At 37.3% G+C, this 21,337-nt stretch overlaps 1 protein-coding gene across 1 annotated transcript; it reads right to left on the bottom strand.

Annotated features, from left to right (window-relative positions):
* Positions 1–442: 442 nt before the first annotated feature.
* strc1 (stereocilin 1) lies at positions 443–14,798 on the bottom strand. The gene is made up of 21 exons (XM_084403729.1): positions 14,672–14,798; positions 14,152–14,267; positions 13,910–14,039; positions 13,563–13,745; positions 12,029–12,067; positions 10,126–10,302; positions 9,823–9,963; positions 8,384–8,445; positions 8,068–8,203; positions 7,709–7,797; positions 7,492–7,627; positions 7,059–7,255; positions 6,864–6,954; positions 6,574–6,736; positions 6,262–6,437; positions 5,865–6,020; positions 5,018–5,160; positions 4,767–4,915; positions 4,382–4,479; positions 1,391–1,541; positions 443–1,191 (listed from the first exon to the last, which is right to left on the bottom strand). Exons 1-21 carry the CDS (start codon positions 14,777–14,779, stop codon positions 1,091–1,093), a joined length of 2,742 nt encoding a protein of 913 aa, XP_084259855.1. The 5' UTR covers positions 14,780–14,798; the 3' UTR covers positions 443–1,090.
* Positions 14,799–21,337: the final 6,539 nt, after the last annotated feature.

Raw genomic sequence — 21,337 nt, 5'->3', positions numbered from 1 at the left:
TGCATCACAATAATAAATTACATTTTAAAGTATATTAAAAAAGAGAACCATTATTTTAAATTGTAATAATATTTCATAATATTACTGTTTTTTTTTGTTGTTGTTGTTTTTTAACTGCAGGCTTGATGAGCATAAGAGACTTCTTTCAAAAACATTAAAAATAGTAATGTTTCCAAACTTTTGACTGGTACTGTATATTATAGTTTTATAATTATAAATCCCCTAATAATGTCTCTGCCTGGTAATACTTTATTTTCAAGGATACATTCACTGATTTATGCACAACAATACAAAATGAAAATACTGTCAATACAGTCTGACATTAGGTGGCATGAAATATTATGACAAATAGGTCGATTTACATAAGTAGTTAGAGTAAATACATGAGTGAGTTTATAAATCAAAGAAGAAGGAAACTTCACAATCATATCTTTACTTTAATACAACACATTCCGATATTTTTCCAGCATTTCATTGTATGAAGTCTGCTAAAGCAGTTAAAAAAGTTAATAAATAATATGAATAAAAACTAGACAAGTATAAGTCAAACTAAATACAGATCTAGAATGATACATTAAATCTCCAAGCAAGCAATTATTCAAAAATAATCAAACAAAATCACATTATCATGACTGACAAACTATTATAAAGTGCTGAAAGTACTATTTCCATGAGTTATTCTTCTTGTACCTTTTTTCCAGTTTCATGTAACCCATTTTAAATTACATTCAGCATTTTAAAAGTGCTGAATATACACATTTACAGTATTAAAGTTACATCGGTAACACTTTATTTTACAGTGTCATTGTTACACGTTACATGCAGTTACTATAGTAATAATAACTATAAATTATGCTTAATTATATGCAACTTACCCTAAACCAAACCAAACCCCAATCCTAAACCTATAGTAAGTACATGTAGTTACTTAATATTACGCAGTACTGAAATATTACATACTATTTCTATTACATAACTAATTAGTACATAATTACAGTGTAACAAAGACACCTTAAAATAAAGTGTAACTGTTACATCATATTGCACATATTTGGGAAGGAGAGTTCAATTGAGCAGCGACAGACCTAACTCATCCCAGAGGATCAGCAGGAGAAAGCAACAGCAGCATTATCAGGATGCTGGAGAGGTAGAGAAAAGGACAGGGCTGCACTGCAACTCCCAGTGACCTGCCTGAAAAGATACACAAATACTGTGAGACATTTAACATTTGAGATTATCCAAACATTCCAACATTTGAGACATTCCAAATATCAACCATACAACTTTGAAACTGTATATTGTATATATATATATATAAACAATATTATTTTAATTAACGTGCCGTGGAATGAAATTACTTTTCCTTCTTTCACAACAGGAGTGAAAGTACCTCTGAAATCAATAGGTTTGTCCTCCCAGGGGTTGAGCACCATGTACAGGGCCGTCTCCTGAACTGGAGATAGAGCGGAGCGCTGGGCGTCAGTTACAGCAATAGCCTGATCATAGGTGAACATACGAATCTGTGCCTGGTTAAACACTACCTGTGAAGAGAGAAAGTAGAAATGCCAAGTAAGAACAACTCTAAAATTACTTCAAAATACTTTTAATCTTAAAAATAGAGGACATCATGAGAGTATTCGCCCCCTCAACCAGACTATCCTGCCCCCTTAGTCAAGATGAATGTGGTAGGAGATATTAATTATGGAATAGAATAGACTTTTTTTTTTTTTTTTTTATTACAATTGCCAAATGCATTGGCTTTCTAGAATTAATATTAGGTTACTATAGCAACATTTTAGTTAAGGATAGTCTGTTTCAGAGTCACATTTTGATTGACACGTTTGACACAGACATAACCTTCATTATGCTGAACTTCCCGTGCCACGAAAAATGCAGTTAAAGCTATGATGCAACATTTTCCCATGTTTAGGGCTAGATTATTGGTCGTAGTTAGTTGATTATTTCACTGTATTGTTATTGTTTGTCACCGGCTGCAGTTCAGGCTGTATTAAAGGTACAATATGTAAGAAATTTGTATCAAAATATCCCAAAACCACTTACACAGTGTTATATATTTCTTTCAATTGTGTACTTCCATTATCCTAAATGTTTCCAATAATTTGTAAATTCAGAGAAATTCACAAATTTTAAAAAGTTCACCTGTCGCCTGTCAATGACGTAATATCCGCTTTATCCCTGGTTTCCGCTTGTACTGCCATAGTAAACATGGCGACAGACGTGGACAACTGCGTAGTGCGCAAACATTATGGATCATGGCAAGCAGACTTTGGGACAAAAGGAGAACTAAAACGAGGATCAATATCAGCGTGGCGTTTTCGAGATGCCGAGAGCTCCACGTCCGCGACTAATTTGGACTTGACAGAGCTTCACGAGTCATGACTTGACAGAGACACCGCTCTTGCATGTACTTTATTAGACAGGTGAGCAAATGTACACAAAACAAATCAATGTTATATAGCTCAACATGATGAAATGTTAGAAAATGATCAGTATGTTATTCTAATGTTGATCTAGTTTACTGCTAGTCTCATATAGCAAACAAACAAACGCATAGAATAACATTATAACTTTCAACTCACTCAAATTCAGTTTAGTATGATAGTGTAACGTTAGACCAAATGAAACAGCGCTGCGTTACCTCACAAGTTTAATTCGGCAAATAAACTGACCTGTGTGAGTAGTAATTCAGGACTTGCGGGTAGTTCGGTGGATTAAATGTCCTTGTTCCTTTATATCCGCGGGACTCGTGTGTGGCGCTGATATCTGTCTCTTATTAGCATATCTGCCTAATACATCTAGAATACCTGTCTCTTATTAAAAAACATGAATGTTTTCACTCATCCATAAACATTATTAGATCCATCAGCATGACAGCAAGTCCCATCATTCCGCTTATCACTGCGTCATCAACCTACGCCTATGTTATTGTAAGAGGTTAGCGACACCTAGCGACAATTTTTTTTTTTTTTACATATTGTAGCTTTAACAGCCCTTTATAAAATAATGCATCTGTTAAACGGGTCGAAATGAGTGTATGTTACGTTAGTTTCAGTGAACTACATGGTAAATCCGCTGAAATTGTGTATCTAACGTATTAAGTCGTATTTATATCTAGTGGTCTTAAACGTGTTTATATCATGATGGATATAAAGTCAAATTTGTTCGATTATGTTATTTTCCTTTTTGTTTTATGTAGTAATATTATTTATTGCTCTGCCATGTGAAAGTTGCTTGGTAGCTTTTAGTTTCATAGTTGTAGTAACGGGGTTTGTTTATGCCCTGCAAATACGTAAATGTGACACTTCAAGTATAGCCTGGGATACTTTGCATCACGTCATCGTAGGGCTGCACGATTTATCGTATTTTAATCGCGATAACGATATCTGCCTCTCTCGATTAATTTTAAAAAATCGTCGCGATATTTGCCCGCTCGTTTTTTATCCTGAAAACGCTTTTTTATTAGACTTTTGCATTATCTTGCATTGTAAACAAGTCCCCACTAGAACTGATGTTTGTGGTTGCCAGATCTGAACATCTTAATTTTATGCCCCGTACGTTTTACTTACTCGGTGCAATCTGGCAACCCTGCGTGCGCGCTCTACACTGCAGAAAAAGCACTGATCTCCACAGCGATATTAAGTTTGCATGAAATTGTTACACAGCCAGTCTGTTTCTTCACAAGCCACCTGTGCAGTTTGTGTGACTAAATATGTTTCTAAATGAGTTTCGAATAAGTTTTTACCCGTTTTCATGATGTGAATCAGTTGAAAACGACAGCCACTGACCGTTTTCAGTGTATCAACAAGTAGACTATTTTTCTTTGCAGTACGAATTTGCTGAGCGATCTGGATCTGTACTTTGTCTCATTTTCAACCGAAATGTGTCGCTTAGAAGATCTAAGACGCATCACAAAGCGCTCATCTAACGTTAAATCATGCCATTTGTATTGACTTGCTGTCTGAGGAAGTTGTAGTTGGTTAAATGAAGTCTGATGCTGATGGTTTGAATTTAACATCGCTGTCAAATCACTGGCCAATTTGGCATGTTATTATGTTTACTGACTTTGCTGGTGAAATTCGTGTAAACCAAATCTGCGCGGAAATCTTCTCTTTCTCTGTAGTTTCTCAAATGAGAATAATCGTGATTAATTATCGCGATTATAATTTTGAGCAAAATAATCGTGATTATCATTTTAACCATTATCGTGCAGCCCTACGTCATCGCCCCTTTCGTTACTTCGCCCCCTCGTCTGTGCTGCGCTGGCGCCGGCTCTGACCCAATAGCAGCTATGAACACAAGCAAACAGTCGCATGCATGCATCATATGCTTTAGGGTGAAGCAAGAGAAAAGAGATACTAACTGCAAATTTGCCCGCTGGGATGAGAGAGATGGCAAGTGGGGTGATTCCTTCAATTTGTTCCCTCACCAAAGCAGACATGGCTATATCAGGCAGCCCCGCTATAGAAAGGGGAAAAGTACACAAAAACCCAGTGTATAGACGGAAAAAAAACAGCAACTATGAACCAAAAAGTGCAAATAAGGCACAATGTTCTTTATGCTATTGATGCTAATAATTCACTTATATTAACTATATCTGTTAATCTATTAATAGACACATTTATCCAAAGCTACTCCCTAGCTTGTCCCTGGAGCAACCTTGGGTAAAGTGCCTCACTCAAAGCCTCAATGGTGATATCTGTGGGAATTAAACCGCCAACTTTCTGATTACAAGCTCTGAGCTGTACCTGCAATCGCTCCTATCTCAATAAAGACCTCTGATCCCCAGGAGCTGACCGGTCCAAATGTCAAGCTATGACTGAGCAGTCCTATCAATGCCTGCAGCTGCTCCTCAGAACAGGACAAACGCAAACGGCCCAGCCACAAAACTGCCTTACTGGAATGAGAAAAACACACATTTCACTTTCAGCACAAGAGTAAAAAATGTAATTGTATGAACCATACAAACAACATATTAGAGTTTGTTAGGTAATTCAACCTGAACTCCACTGGATTCAAACTGCGCATGACTGGTGCATCTATCCCACACACAATGTGCCCCAAAGCCACAAAAGTGCTGGAGTCTAACTGGTTAGGAGTCTTTCTGGTCGAGTTCAGCACCGTAGAGAATAATGTTTTCAACTGCAATTGCAAAACAGAGGTCAATCATGTATACTACAATAGTTTGGTGTCAGTAACAGTAAGATTCTTTTAAAGAATTTGAATACTTTTATTCAGCAGGGACACATTAAATTGATCAAAAGAGACAGCAAAGACTTGCATTGTTACAAAAAAAAAAACATTTCAAAATAAATGCTGTTATTTTTTACTTTTTATTTCTATATTAAAAAAAATCTGTTTACCACAAAAATACTAAGCAGTAAAACTCTTTTCAATATTGATGATAATAATAAGAAATGGTTTTTTTTTTGTGCACCAGATTCCAACATACTGGAATCATTTCTGAAAGATCATGTGACACTGAAGACTAGAGTAATGATGCTGAAAATGCAGCTTTGCCATCAGAGGAATACATTACATTTTAAATATATTTAAATAGAAAATTGTTATTTAAAATTGTAATATCTCATATTATTACTCTTTTACTACTGTATTTTTTATTTAAAAAATGCAGCCTTGGTGAGCATAAGCGATTTCTTTCAAAACCATTTAAAAAATCTTACCCACCCTAAAAATTTGAATGGTATTGTGTACATTAATAGATGAAGGAATGAATAACAACATGCTTCTCAAAGTCAATCAGCATATTTATATTAATCAGTGGTATATTGTGTCTTACAACCATCCATCCCAGCTCACTTGCAATGTTTTCATAAACATTTTACCTGTCTGCTGGTCCACGTGTTGAGAGCCCCCATAGCTGAAATTGACTGAATTTCAGACAGTCTAAGAGAGGCCAATTCGTCAAGTAAGAATTGAGTGGCAATGCGACCCAACTGAGAGATCACAGAAGAGTTAAAAGAGGAAGGCATCCCATATACCTACAAAAACAAATAATTAAAAAAATGATATTAGTGTATAATGATATTATATAACTTATATTATATTGCAGGTATGCAAACATTAACTGAATACCACCAACATATTAGTGGAAAGTAGAAATTCAAAACGAGGATATGTCTAATGATGTGAATCATCAAAACTCTCTCAACTCTAAAAAATATAAAACACTTGTGAGAGCGTCATTTAGAAACATATGAGCTGATGGATAAAATCAGGCACCTCCTTGGTCTTTGTAAGGAGCACTGACAGCTCGAATGCACTGAAAAAGGGATCCTGGCCAATGAGCTCCAAGCACCTCCGAAATGCGGCTAGTGGCATGTTTCTAAGGCTATCAATACTCCAGGCAGCAGGTTGTGTCACATGCAGGCTCTCACAAGTGGGGATCAGCCCAGAAACTAAGAGACAAAGAGGAAGAGATGAAATGAACTGGGCTAAGTGGTCAAAAGTGTGAGATGGCATGCAATACTACTGTATTATATCCATTCACATTTAAACAGATGACATTCTGTCAAGGCAGAAGATTGCACTTACAAGTGGCGCGTCCCACTCTGAGGAACCCGAGGAAGAACTGAAGTACAAACTGCTGCTTGTCAAACAGCTCAGAGGGTTTCTGACACAGAGAACCAAGCTCTCCTCTCTCCCACTTCTGTTGACTCAGGAACAGCCTCTCAATGCGCTCGAAGCTCATCAAACCCTGAAGACACATGTAGACAGGTCAAAACACAGACAGGCAGTGATCGAAAATACTTGGTCAGCTGGTTGTGAGGAACAGTATGTGTTTTTAGATGATGTCAGACACAAAGAAATATCTGGTCACTTACTAAGGGGATGAGTCGAATAATCTCCTTTGGAAGAAAAAACAAGAAACGGTCCACTTGGTTCAGTGTCTCTGATGTCCAGTTTTGTACATGGCTTTGTGGAAAAAAACAATTACAGTTCATTGTTATGAGGCATGTAATATTTCTGGATTTGATGTCATTTTAAGTTCCAGTGATTTAAGTTTTAACTGTCCTTACCCAAATGTCCTCGTTTCATTTAGCATTTTTGCCACCAGGTTTCTTTTATTGGCATTGTAGCAGAAACCTTGTAGGAACTCCAGACCATCAACAAAGAAGCTCCTATCCAAATTCCAAAATATTTCATCTGCCACAAACGTAGCCATGGCACCTAGCGAACGAAACTCCTCTTCAGTGTACAGGCCTGTGTACATATTCTGATAAGAAAAACAAAGAAAAAGTGGTTGGTTACAGATTTAAAGAGACTACTTATACTTAACCAACTGGCATTAAAGATCTTTATTAAAGTACAGGTCACACGATATCTTAAACTTGTTAAACAACAATGTACAATAGAATCAGGGTTGTTAACCCTGTCAGAATCATTAACTGGGAAGGTCCTAAACAAAAATATATATACATGACCTTTTGACCGTAAAATAAGGGTCTTTACCAGTCTTTGAACCATCTTGTCCACCAGGAGAGCTTGTTTGGTGCTGGAAAGCTGTAGGAAGAAATGTGGCTCCTGTACTATCATTTTCCTCAGGGAATCCATCTTATCTGGTGGAAATTTCTTAATGGTGCTCATCCTTTAGATAACGACATTAAATTTAACATGTGAAGACATGATTATAAGCATATGTACGAACTGAGTTCGAATCTTGACTCACGGAAGTGACAGCGCAATCTGAGAGCCCAAATCTCCAAGTAACTCTGAGAAGAAGTCAAACTCATACAGTTCCTCAGTTACACACTTTATCTGTAGTACAAAAATGAAAAAGAAACTTCTGTAAAGAGAGTGCAGGAGTGTTTTCCTTAATTTACACAATTTGTGCAATGCTAGATCCAATATTCAGGGTTCAAGACATCTCTACTCAATTTACAGGCAGGCCTACATTCAATTTTATAGATTAAATTAACAATGAAATAAGATTGACCTTAGTGAAGACTTGATTTAAAAAAAAAGCATCCTAAACTGGTAATCTGTAACATTTAGGTCTTAAATTTGTATGTAGGTTTACTAGCATACCAACGAGGGGTGGAGTGGCACAGGCTGCTCTCTCAGAAACGTCAGAATGTCACGTAGAGGAGATAGAGATGCCAGGTTTTGGAACAATCTTCTAAGGTCTATACAATTCACTCCCATAGCCACTGTCCCCAGAGACCTTTCATGTCAGAGAGAGAGAGAGAGAGAGAGAGAGAGAGAAAAAAAAAACACGATTACTTAACTTCACGCTAAACTTAAACAATCACTCAGTACTTCACTGAGCAGTGCCATGATTCATGTTGTAGACCTCGTTTATAATCACAAAATGAACTCGTAAATACATAAAGGCAAAACTTACATATATTCGTGTTGTGAGAGACTTGGGTGGGCGAAGATAGCCTCTTTAAAGAGAACTTTAGCCTATTGAAAAAAACAAAACAATCATGGGTTAAAGATTATAATATAGCCTTCATTGTAGACACAAATGACAAAGCATCATTGCAAATGTTTTGTATATTAAGGCTGTTTTGAATGCTTCATATTTAGGTGGTACTGTACGCTTGAATTGTCTGATGGTAGGAAAATGACTTAAGGAATTTACTAATAGGTCAGGGGGAACACTTACTGTAACCTGTTCAATATTTATACATAAACAGTGAAATCAGTGACTTCCTGGCTCTGTAAGCTTATCTTTAACAGGAAAGGGGATGACAAACACTTGCATGCTTAATGTCCTGGAAAAAAGGGACTGACAGTATTAGAGCAACTCAGGTTGGTTTCCATCTTATTTTCAGATAGTGAACAACAGAAGATACTGTGTCTGGTGTGCTAAACCAGACACAACAAAGAAGTCTGTGCTCCATTATTAATAATTAAACCAGTAATTAGACACTGTAGTATTGTACTGATCTCTGTGGTAATGGAGTATAATGATGAAAAGCACACTTGTTATGCTCAAACAACTTTAATCAGACCAACTATATCTGAAAAATATATTCCGCCATTCAGATCTGAACCAGATTTGTAGTTCCAGAAGGAAATACTAACCAATACATGAAAGGCAGCAAATGAATAGTTAAAAGTTTTACATAAGGTCTTGGTTTAGGTTTTGGTACTGTGCTAATGAAATGCTGCATTAGAGCAGTCGTCTTGTTATCTGTCAGCTGAGCACAAGAACATTACCAGTACATTGTCTTTGCATTTCATAAAAAAATCCTGAAAAAATATATATCATGGTTTCCACAAAAATATTAAGCAGCACAACTGCTTAAGTACCACCACTGATAATAATAAATATTTCTTGAGCTCCAAATCTGCATATTAGAATGATTTCTAAAGGATCACGTGACACTGAAGACTGGAGTAATTATGCTGAAAATTCAGCTTTGCCATCAAAAGAATAAATTACATTTTAAAATATATTAAAATAGAAAAAAGTTATTTTAAATTGAAAAATGTTTCACAGTATTACAGTTTTCACTGTATTTTGATCAAATAAATGCAGCCTTGGTGAGCATAAGAGAAGTTATTTCAAAAGCATAAAAACGTGTACACAAGGAATAAAAGACAAATCACAATTCATTGTGCAAATAGATGTAAAAAATAATTAAGCAGGCAAATATTACAATGATATCACCACTGTCATCTCTGGGGACACTGTAAAACTTAATAAAATACATCTTAATTTAAAATAAAGCACAAATATGTAATGTATTAAAATAATGTAAAATGTACAAAAACCTTGCAAGTTCTGTAATTGTAGTTGATAAATGTGTGTATGACTAGACTAGAACATACCTGCTGTGTGTTCCAGAGGCGAGTGTTTACAGTGGCGTCTCTGACCAGCAGTAGAGGTACTTGGGGAATCACACTGAGGAGTGGAGTGCTTGAGAGCAAAGGTTTGACTTTATCCATCCACTGGGACACAGAACTAGAACCCTGAAAGATGGTGGCAGAACAATTTTACAGCATTTGTATTACTACGATAGACGCTAACATTTCTTGTTTCCCTTAACTGAATGCTCCAGTATAAGCATGTTTGAGCCGGGATGTCTGTGTTCAGAAGCCTAAAGGAAATATCTGTTAGAGGGAGTTTCTTACCCAGAGTTTGCAGATGACAGTGTTGACCTGAGGGGGGGTGAGCCCAGGTGTCTGAAGGCTCATGCCAGGTAAGGCTTCCAGCAGAATATCAGACGGTAAAGTCCATAGAGTCTCCACCTTTACTCCACTCACAAGAGACCCCAGCATAGACAAATGTCCAGAGCCAGGCAGAGCCAGCTGAGAGGGAGCACAAAATATCACACGTTTAATATTTCCACACAATATTCAGTATTGTTGAGAATTTAACATAACAAACTGGGATCCGGTGAATCCCAGGAGACTGCAAATTTCAGAAAAAAAAAAAAGTTTTTACAAAATATATTTTAAAGGCTGTTAGTTACATATTAATGCAATAGGCTATGCATAATTATTATTATTTTACATTTACCAAATATGACACACTTTTTCATTCTGCTTTCTAAAGACTACTAAGAAATCGTGAGATTAATTGCAATTATTTTACTGTATCGACAGCATTTTTTTTTTTTTATATATAAACAAGACTTAACCTTGGATACACTGTCATCCCTAATAAAAATGATAGATTTTCCAGATAATATTTTAACAATGTACAATATAATAGCCATTTATTTAAAAACATGAGTATGTTTATATATATATATATATATATATATATATATATATATATATATATATATATATATATATATATATATATATATATATATATATATATTATGATGATAGGGTATATATATATATATATATATATATATATATATATATATATATATATATATATATTTATTTATATATACCCTATCATTCAAAAGTTTGGGGACAATTTTTAAAAATACCTAATTAGCAGTTAAAGAGATAGTTCACCCAAAAATGACAATTTTGTCATCACTTACCCTCAAGTTGTTCAAAACCTGCTGAACAAAAAAGATATTTTGAAGAATGTCTGTAATCAAACAGTTGATGGACCCCATTGACTTTCATAATATAAAAAAAAAAATACTACGGAAGTTGATGTCACCTGTCAACTTATTTTATTTCTGGGTGTACTATCCCTTTAACAAATCAGCATATTATTATTATGATCTGAAGGATCATGTGACTCTGAAGACTGGAGTAATGATGCTGAAAAATCAGCTTTGCCATTAAAAAAAAAAAAAAAAATAGGGACCTGTTATTTCAAATTGTAATATTATTTCACAATATTTTTGTTTTTACTGTATTTTTTATCAAATAAATGCAGTCCTAGGAAGCACAAGACACTTTTTTCAAAAACCGAAAAGAAAATATGCCAACCCCAAACTGCCTTTATATTTTAGGAATGGGGTCCCTCTGAAAGAGATCATCACCATTTGGGGGTTGTTTGTCATCAAAAAGGTTTGAAAAACCCTTACAAAACCAATGTAACTAGCTTTACGTTAAATGAATTGGCATGTGCCATACGCAGTCTATATTTCAAAAACAGATGCTTCTTTAGGTGTCTCAGCGACACCACACATGTGAAAGACACTCACTAGTGACACCCTATCTGACCCACAACACAATGTTCCCATAAACCTTAGACACAAAATACAAAGGGCCGCTTGATAACTTCCTTGTGCCTGGTGTAATCCTATACCTTGAGGAACTGCCAAATCACATGGATCATACGAGTAAATGTTACATGCACTTTCAAACATGCAATGTAAATTATAAAGAGTAACTGACGGGTCAGTGTAAGTGCGTGTGAGGCCAACGCAATTGTCCTTGAAACACCCCAGAGTTGATTACGCTGGGTTGTGGGCCAGCTGGCTGAGGAAAAGTGCTGACATCTCAAATGCAGGCACACACATGTACGTTCACAGGGGCTAGGAATCGGCCATCTTCTCAAAAAACATCAGCGCAAACACAGCTTTTCTCAACCTCACTGCAAAGACATACTTACACTCAAATTGGCTGAGATCTTGTCGATGATAACACCAGCCTTTTTGAAAAAATAAACAATACAATGATTAATAGGGAGTGAATAAGGCAGTGCATTATAAAGCAATGAAACAACAAGATGAAGAACAAATATTCTGATAAAGCTTAATTAGTTAATCCGTAGTTACTTTTATTTATTTTTACAACACATACGTATATATTGACTTATACAAGGACATTCTCCCTTTCAACCTATAGTACCATCAACCATTCTCCCTGTGGACATCTGAAGCTTTCTGTTTTTCCATTGTGCTCTCATCCTCTGCCTTCCTTATGTTTTGGGTGCACACTGAGATGGACATGCAGAATTCACATTTGGTCATGCAGAAATAATTAAATGGTTGAGCAGTGACACAGTCCTTTACCTATATCAAATACCATGGGTCCTCTGACAGCAGTCTTCCATCTGTTGCAAAGCCCTCGAGTTTAAACCCACAGGCCTGTTTGTGATCTTTGACCTCTACTTAATTTCAACACCACTAGGGTATACTCAGTGTCCAAAATGAACACGACTAATGCAAAATGCAAGTAACAATTGCATTAGGCAGGCCAGTTGGTTCAAACAGCTTTACTAGGAACTGCAACATTACATGTAAGAATGATATTCTGACTCTTGCCAATGTAACATGAAAGATTCAAATGAAACTGTGTGACAATGTTGAATATTTCTCACACTACGCTACCAAAATGAAAATATGAGGAAGAAAATCAAGATTTTGTGATAGGTTCTCAGACACAATTCATTTTGTGTATGATACTGTTTCATATTCATTTTTTTATTGTATGTTTATATTTCTTTGAACCTTTTTATAACCATAGGCCATATTTTATAACCATGTCATAATCATTTTTTTATTTAATTTTATTTATGTACAACACTTTGCATTACCACTGTGTATGAAATTTGCTAAATAAATTGCCTTGCCTACTCCTTGCATAAATATGCTAGAAAAAAAGAGCTCAATATTCCCATTGTAATTGGGGCAAATAAATATTCTTAATAAATACAAAATATAGTTTCATAGCTAGTGAGAAATATTTATGGCCTGTAAACTTTCATTCGCCATTGGCAGGTGGTGCAAAAAAGTTCATTTTGGACCCTGGATATGCTATACTTACAATAAACTTACAGTAAACCGATTAAAGACCCGTTCACACTAAGAACGGTAACGATAAAGATAAGAATAATAGCATCCACACCAACGTACAATATCGTTCTGTTTATTCTATGCGCGTGCTGCAGTTTTGTCAACTACCACTTTAAATGCTCGAGCTCTTTAAAGCAGGGTGGATTCTGATTGACTTAAAAAAAGATTTTTAGAACTATATATTTATCGTTATAGTTATCGTTCTTGGTGTAAACAGGCCATACGACTTACAATATATATATATATATATATATATATATATATAAAGACGTATGCTAAATATGTATACAGATAAAGTTACTGGTTTTACTTTTTTAAGAGAGCATGTTAATACTGTAAGTGGTGTACCTGTGCTGGGGTGAAAGGCACAGAGGCGAGGGTGCTGAGGGCAGGCATGAGCTGGGCTGAGGTGAGCTGCTGCAGGACGCTGGATCCCAGCAGGGGCAGAAAAGGAGCAAGCTGAGAGACTCTCTGAGGAGAGAGACTGGAGGGAGACTGCAGCTCAGATGCTTTCAAGACCAAGCTGGATATCTGGACACACACAAAAAAAAAGTAACCAAAAACACCAGAGGCTATTTTAGATGATGAACCACTGAGGAATTATTATTTAAGAGGGTATCGTTTTTAAAGAATAGGGTAAATATAAGAGACAATAATAACTAACGAGACCCCAGATCTGGACCATGTTCACTAACCATATTGCTAGGAACACTAAATCCCTGGATAACGCATGTTCTAATGTTGTCCTGGATCACTGAAAAGGCTTCTGTTCCTGCATATGCCATCAGCTCGCTGGGGTGAGCCAGACAGGACAGATTACCTAACCTGGAGGGGTGTGAGAGGAAACAAAAATTGTTGTGTTATAATGCTTAATGTCTTAATCTTTTTGTATTTCCATGACCCAAATCTGAAAAATACAAGAAATCTATTAGCTAACCTCCTGAACTGGTCTACTGTGAGATTATTGAAGGCTCCAGTGAGACTCTGAGCGATGAACTGCTGCTTGTGGAGACCCAAGGTGTTACTCTTTAAGACATCCAAACCATCCAGCAGCTAAGCAAACAACACACAAGAGTATGCCGTAAGTCATCATTTAAGACCTTTTATATATTGTATAAGTCATCCGGTCAAATTATAATTTTAAATATGATCTTAAATGGTCGTTTTAAACTATAATGACGTATATTTCATATTAAATCTATTTGTGAATGATGTCCTTTTTATATGGAAAGCAATGAATATATGGAAGTGTTAGCACCACAGTCTTATTCAATGTCCAGTACACAGCCATTCTTAATTTATGCATCTCTGTGTTTATTTATTGAAAACAGACTACGAGGGCATGTCTGTTAGAATGAGCCAGTGGCAAGCATTGGCATTTTACCCAACTGAGCTGTCTGAGTGTTAACCGGAGCCAGATGGGTTCAGGTATCTTTGCGAGGTGTTCGGGCTGTTACCTGAGCAGGTGAGAGGTACTGGAAGCTCTGGAAGGGCAGATAGGCGATCAGGTTACCAGTGTCTCTGATGAAGGATAAGCTGCCGGCTGTCATGTTGGGCAAGCTCATGGACCGACTGAACCATCGACCAAATGCTTGCTGCTGCTCCAGGGAAAGGTTTTTGATGCTGAAGTTAATGATGCTTAACCTGGAGAAAAGTAGGGGAGCGGAGATGTTTTAAAGTAAACAATTTGAATGATGTGTAAAACCCTAAATATTTTGCAGTTAATGTTAACTAAAACTATTAAAATCCTTTTCACTAACTGAAATAAAATAAAATATAAATATTCGATGAAACAAAAACAAGAAATGTTGCCTTGCCAACAAACTGACATAAAGTTGAAGTAAACAGGTACGTAGGTGTGTCACTCACGCATTGATATTGTTTTGTAGCGGTGGCATTGACATGATGTCTGAAGGTGTAGCCAGAGCCAGCAAAAGGCCCATGTCAGGGAACAGGCTAATATCCCTAGGCAGGTGTATTTGGAAAAGCACGGACACCATGGTGTGCAGGTAATCATCTGTTAGCTTCAAAAGAGGAAAGACTCTAAATTATATCAATGCATGTAACTTTATTGTTCGTAGCCTCTCGGTTTTATTTGATATACAATGATGCAGTAGTGGGGATGGTTTACCTGCAAAGTGGCATAGTTCCTATTATAGTACTGCAAAACCTCCCTTACAATTATGATGTCCGCTGCACTGAGCACTGATCTCAGATGAGATAGAGGAATTCGAAAATACTCCTGTAAACCAATAATGAGAACTGTAATTCAAGCTGTTACTCTCACAATGATTTCAGCAAACAAAACCGGATATTGTGTATGAATGGTAATGCGGATGGACAAAGTAAAACATGAATTTTGCTCCAACACCTTTCAGTATTAAAGTACAAATTAAAAACATGCAAGTAATGATTTCCATCCAACCTTGATCAGAAAAAAGTTAGTGGGGACATCTCTTCCTGTTTGCATCAGACTGGTCAGAACTTTCTGAAACACACACATGCAAAGTTTCAACTGGAAATACGGTATCTGAACCATATTGTCATGTAAAATGAAAAGGGCAATGACATCTCAACATTGATTTAAACAACAACATAGATTAGGTATTTGTACCATAGTACCAATGTAGAAACAAATCAAATGACTGTGTGAGCTAATATTACATGCTAAGGAAGAGATTTAAATTATCCGGTGTCACAGCTAACACCTTATACCTCATGTTGATGAGCTAGATCATGGGTCAATTACAGAATAGTGGTGAACCCGGTAAAGGATATGCTTAATTAATAATCAGAACTAGAACAACTTCCAGAACTAGTTCACAGTGTCTTTTTTGGGAAACACTGGTCTAATGAAAACAATGATATGAATGATATCCCCTGTTCTGCCACTGAATAATAATACCAACCTCAAAGCACTGCAAAAGCACACGCTTCTTGTCAAAGTTGGCCTCATTGTCCATGTAGACGACAATTGACTCCAGCACACTAAGCCGAATATTCTCTGTCACCCTCAGAGAGGTCATCTGGCTTTCTTCTAGAGCCAACAGCAGGACAATCCACAGGCTGGTGGCCTGCTTGACCACTGATGTCACCTGTGTAGTCATGAGATTCTCCAAGCGAGGTTGGAGAATCTCTATCCCACAGCGCAACAGCATCTGAAGGCCCTGGACTTGACTGCCACCGGGTCGGCAGACAACGCTGAAGTCTGCGCTGCAGGTCCAGTTTAGCCTCTTAGCTAACTCCCTAGGTAGACACGGCGGGGTAGTTGTGCTCCCATTTAGACTGTCGATATGGGGAGCTGTGTACGTGGCACAGAGAGTGCCGACCCACAGGCTGGAGGCCTCCTGAGTGATGTGGGTGAGCATGAAAGAGTCAGCACAGACAAAGGAGATAAAGTTGGCCTGGTCATAGTCCCAGCAAAGAGCGAGGAGAGCAGCTTCCGGGAGGACCAAAGCCCAACTGGAGTACTGACACTGCTCAGATGGGCGGAAACCCATCAGGCTCCCCCCGTTCCCAGCCCCACCGCCTGGGCCAGACGCAGTCAGGTTTGAGCATTGCTCCAATAACCAGGTGTTGTCTAAATTGGCCAGCAAATTCTGGAGAACTGTAACATTGGCACATACATTCCGAGTGAAGTTCTCAGTATCAAGATCGGCACAGAGAGCAAGGTCGCTCATGTCTACAATAATAGGCTGGCTCCAATCTGAATAGACGCAAACCTGCGCCAACACTTTCGTGGTGTCATTGTTAGAGCACTCTCTAATCAGCCATTGGTTGTCGAGATGAAGAGACAACTTCTCATACAGGGTCAAGTTGCAGCAGACGTTCTGACGAAAGCCTGTCTGGTCGTACTGCCAGCACAGAGCGACTACAGTCGGATCCACAGACATGTTAGTCCATTTGTTGTAGTTACACCAGACTTCAGTGCTTAGCGGTGGTGGGCTCGTGGGGGGATTGCGGATAGAGTAAGTGCAGTATTGCGCTACCCAGGTATTCCCGCTGTTAAGCACAAGTACAGTGACGAACGTGTTGTTAGCACACACCTCATTAATGAATCGAATCTCATCATTTTGGATACATAGAGATATCTGTTCAGGGGTGACTGCTCTTAAATTCTTCCATTCTGAGTATTTGCAAGACTGAGCCACCATGGTGTTGATGTCGATTTGTGGAGGAGGTTCAGAGCAATTGGGCTTCAGCCAGTTGTTTTCTTCACTGGAGAACACAACCATAAAGAAGACCGTACTGTCACACAATAGCCCCTCAAATCTGTCCATGTCATTATACCAGCAGAACGTCACTATTGATGGGTCGATGGTTTCAGTAGTCCACGTGTTATATGAACAATACAGGTTCACTATGTATGTGTCTGATGTGTTTGCGCAGAATTCCCACACCCAGGCATTAATGGGATTTCTGACCAGCACTTGCATAGCTTCAGCATTGTTACACACAGCAAGGATGAATGCCGCACGGTCATTTTCACTGCACATTGTGACCAGAGCTGGGTCCACGGAACCACCGGCAGTCCAGTTCTGGTAGTCGCAGAGGAGTTCGCTGAGGCTAAGGGTGGACCTCGCAATACGGCTTGATTGTGCAATGGCAGGATCACTGCAGGGTTCCATGAGAGGTAAGACGACGTTCTGGATCATGTGACACGTGCTCCTCCAGACCTTTGTCACTTCGGTTTGAGAGAGTGTGCGGAGCGCTTGGCACATCTGGTAAAGGACGTACGATTCCTGAGATGTTGCTGTTAAAATTGCCGCACAAAGGGTTTCATTGAGTTGGTTCAAGTTTTGTTGGTCGCAGGTGAGACTGGATGTGCGGATGTCCACTGAAGGTGTGCCAGTACGACTGAACTGGATGCTGCTTGTGGCTTGGCATTCTGGACCTGGGAAACTGCAAGGAGGTGATTCAGGAGCCAAAAACATATCCAGAAGTGATTCTCCAAAAGACCAGGTCACATTATGATCCATGCCCCTGAATATAGAAGAAAAGACAGAATTAATTGAGAAATTATTTCTTTTTTAGAATAAGATTAATGATGCATCATTATATTGTAAAGTAATATTCTTATTCAAATGTGAAACAGGAATATGGGCTTCCAGAGACATGAAATGCAAAAGAACCGTCACACTGCTATTTCTGCTTCCAGTGACATACCACATGATAAGCTGTTTGAGGTCACCTGCATATAAACAGACAGAAGGAGAGTTGGAGAATCACTTATTTCACTGAAAAATGTATTCCAACATATGAAAAAAAAAAATAATAATATTGAAGAACCGAACTGAACATATGACACACCTTGTTGACACTTCTCACTCTGGTCTAGGGTAGGGATCTCAATGCCAAACTGTAATCCGAGTTTTAGAAAATCCACTGGAGTTTGAAGCGCACTCAACATGAATTCAGACATGAAGGACATCACAGGTGGAATTGTCATGTCCATAAAACTATTCCATAAGGCTAAAAAGTTGTCTGAGAGCAGATAAAGCGGGAGGTCTGAGGAGAAAACATTTGTCAACATCTCCTGAATAGAGTTTAACTGAGTAATGGAGGAGTCTGCCATTCGCAGATTAGATGTTGACATGCAGGCTTGAGATTTAACAGAGGAGATCACAGAAAGTATCTGTTCACTCAATGCAGATGAAATGGTACTAGTTAAATCTGCTTGCCATCCACAGTGCTGTATGTCTGCCAAAACACAAATTAAAGCCTGAGGAAGAGTTTCAATGAAACTGTCAATCAGCATTGGCTGGTATATAGTGAATAAACTGTTGAATATTGTGAAGTAAGTGTCTAGGTTAGTGCTGTCAATTGCGATTCTTTCACGGGGTGCTGTCATTCTGCTCATGCTCTTTTCTTCTCTTGACAAGGCTCTGATGTTCTCTATCAGGACTTTCAAGTTCCTCTCAAATTCATCCTCACTACTGGAGCTCATCTCACTCGGTCTGATGATGGTCTTGGGTAATGAGGGTTTTCTGGAGTCACCACATGCACTCCCTTTGAAGAAGAGGCAAACATGGTCACACTACCTTAGTGTTCATGCATTTATTAAAATACTGGGTTATACAAATGGACACCAGGTAATCCAGGTAATAAATTATTAGTAGAGCTTGTTGAAATTATACATTACTTTTATTGCTATTTAAATTATATGTAGGCTAATATGGATAAAATGCCAACTGTAATGTAAAAAAACACAAACGTTTATTTAAATATATTATCTTCACCCTGACAAATGACAAAACATAAGTTCACCTTAAACATTCAGAGATGTCAGGCATTTTAAATTGTACAAGTGCTAAGAAAATAAAAAGGAAACGGAAAATAAAAGACAAGACAAGACAATAAAAATACTCTTACCTAAAATGATGCTAAGCATGAGCAACATTAAACTTCCTCTGTGGTGCATTTTTACTGAGAAATATCCGTATGTCGCTACGGCGGGTTGTTAATTTAACAAAAGCATGGCCACTGTCGGCCGAGACTTCATCTCCATTAATTACGATATCGTCGTAAAAACTAACACAACTGACCACTTGTTCTGTAATGAAGACTCTCCGTGATTCCTGGATTTCGACTGTTCTATCACGGCTGCAGTGTCACTGCAATTCAATCCTGCATCAGTCGCCTAATTAAACAACAGCAGAAAATAGGTGCGAAACACACGGAACGGATTTGAGAGTGGAGAGACAGCCGAAAGTGCTGAAATATTAACACGTCGTGTTGACTGTCAGCATCTCCGTCACAGTAACGTACACCCGAGCAGTGACACAGGTAGAAACAAACGGATGCACAGGTGGGTGGTTGTAAGGTGAGGCAGCACGACCGCGCGAGTTTACAACACAATTAACCTTTATCTGAAATCACTTTATCTGAGTATAAAAGTAAACTTTTCGTAACTTTAATAATTTAAAAAAAACCATAACAAACACCATTTGAGGCCAATTTACATTCTCCATTGAAGATTTGAAAATGAGTTATTAACTATTACATTTTGATTGATTCCTGATATTTAAAAGGCAACCCATCAAAACTCATTTGACCCACTTTAGCTGAAACCACCATAGTTAAAATCTATATTTAATTAAAAAAAAAGTGTAAGATAATGCTGTTCAAACCTCAGGGTTCCCACACTTTTTGTACTCAGAAAAAAAAAAAGAAGAAAAATAATAATATATATATATATATACAAATATCAAGCTGATGACATACTGGAAAGCAGAAAAATCTATAACCAAAAGGAAAATTCATTTCTCACTTTAGTATTTTATTTTTTTCCCATGACTATAACTGACCTGAAAAAATCACAATGTTCTGGTTTTATGATTGTGGGAACCCTGAAACTCCTTATTTATTTAAAAAAAGTTTTTTTTTTTTTATAGGCCTCATCAATTTAGATATTTTTATATTCACCTACTTTAACGTTCTCTCATTCAACAAAGGCTTTAATTTCTCATTTGTGAGGTTGCATCAAATTGCATCAATAAGATGCCATTTATGTTGACAGAGTCACACAAAATTTATACAAGTCATAATCATAAAATCTCCTCGATATTACACACCATTTGATGGTAAAAGGAAGTAGCAGAAAAAGACATGAAATACAACCATCCATTCATAAGTATCTAACATGTTGTTTTGACATAAGCTAACATTAAAATAAAAGAGCATGCAATTTTCCAAAGACTTAATTTCCATTATATGAACAATCTTAAATAACACGTTTCAGGAAATGACATTTAGACCAAGAGTGTTTTTCCAATGCAGCTCAAGGACAATCGCAAGCCATATGGCTTTTGAAGATGAACAGTATGAAAGAAAACAAACCTGAAACATTCATCTGCAAAAAAAAAAAAAAATGCCTTGATTAAAATCCCAACTCACACATAACAGGCTTTTTACATGCGGAGAATGTTCAGTGATTGTGCCAACTACATACAAAGATACAATAAGACTGGGGGAGAAAAAAAAAAAAAGACAAAAACACTGATGACAAGTTAGATCTGCATTAATACATTTGAAAATGAAAACATTTTGAAAAATAGATATGACATGCCTTTCGGAATACAAATAATCAAAAATACAAAAAGATTTTCCTTTAACTTTTTTTT

Source organism: Rutilus rutilus (assembly GCF_951802725.1).
Source record: "Rutilus rutilus genome assembly, chromosome: 3".
In the NCBI taxonomy this organism is placed as follows: Eukaryota; Metazoa; Chordata; class Actinopteri; order Cypriniformes; family Leuciscidae; genus Rutilus; species Rutilus rutilus.
Note: the sequence above shows the minus strand (reverse complement) of the source record. Positions and strands in the feature narration are given on the sequence as shown.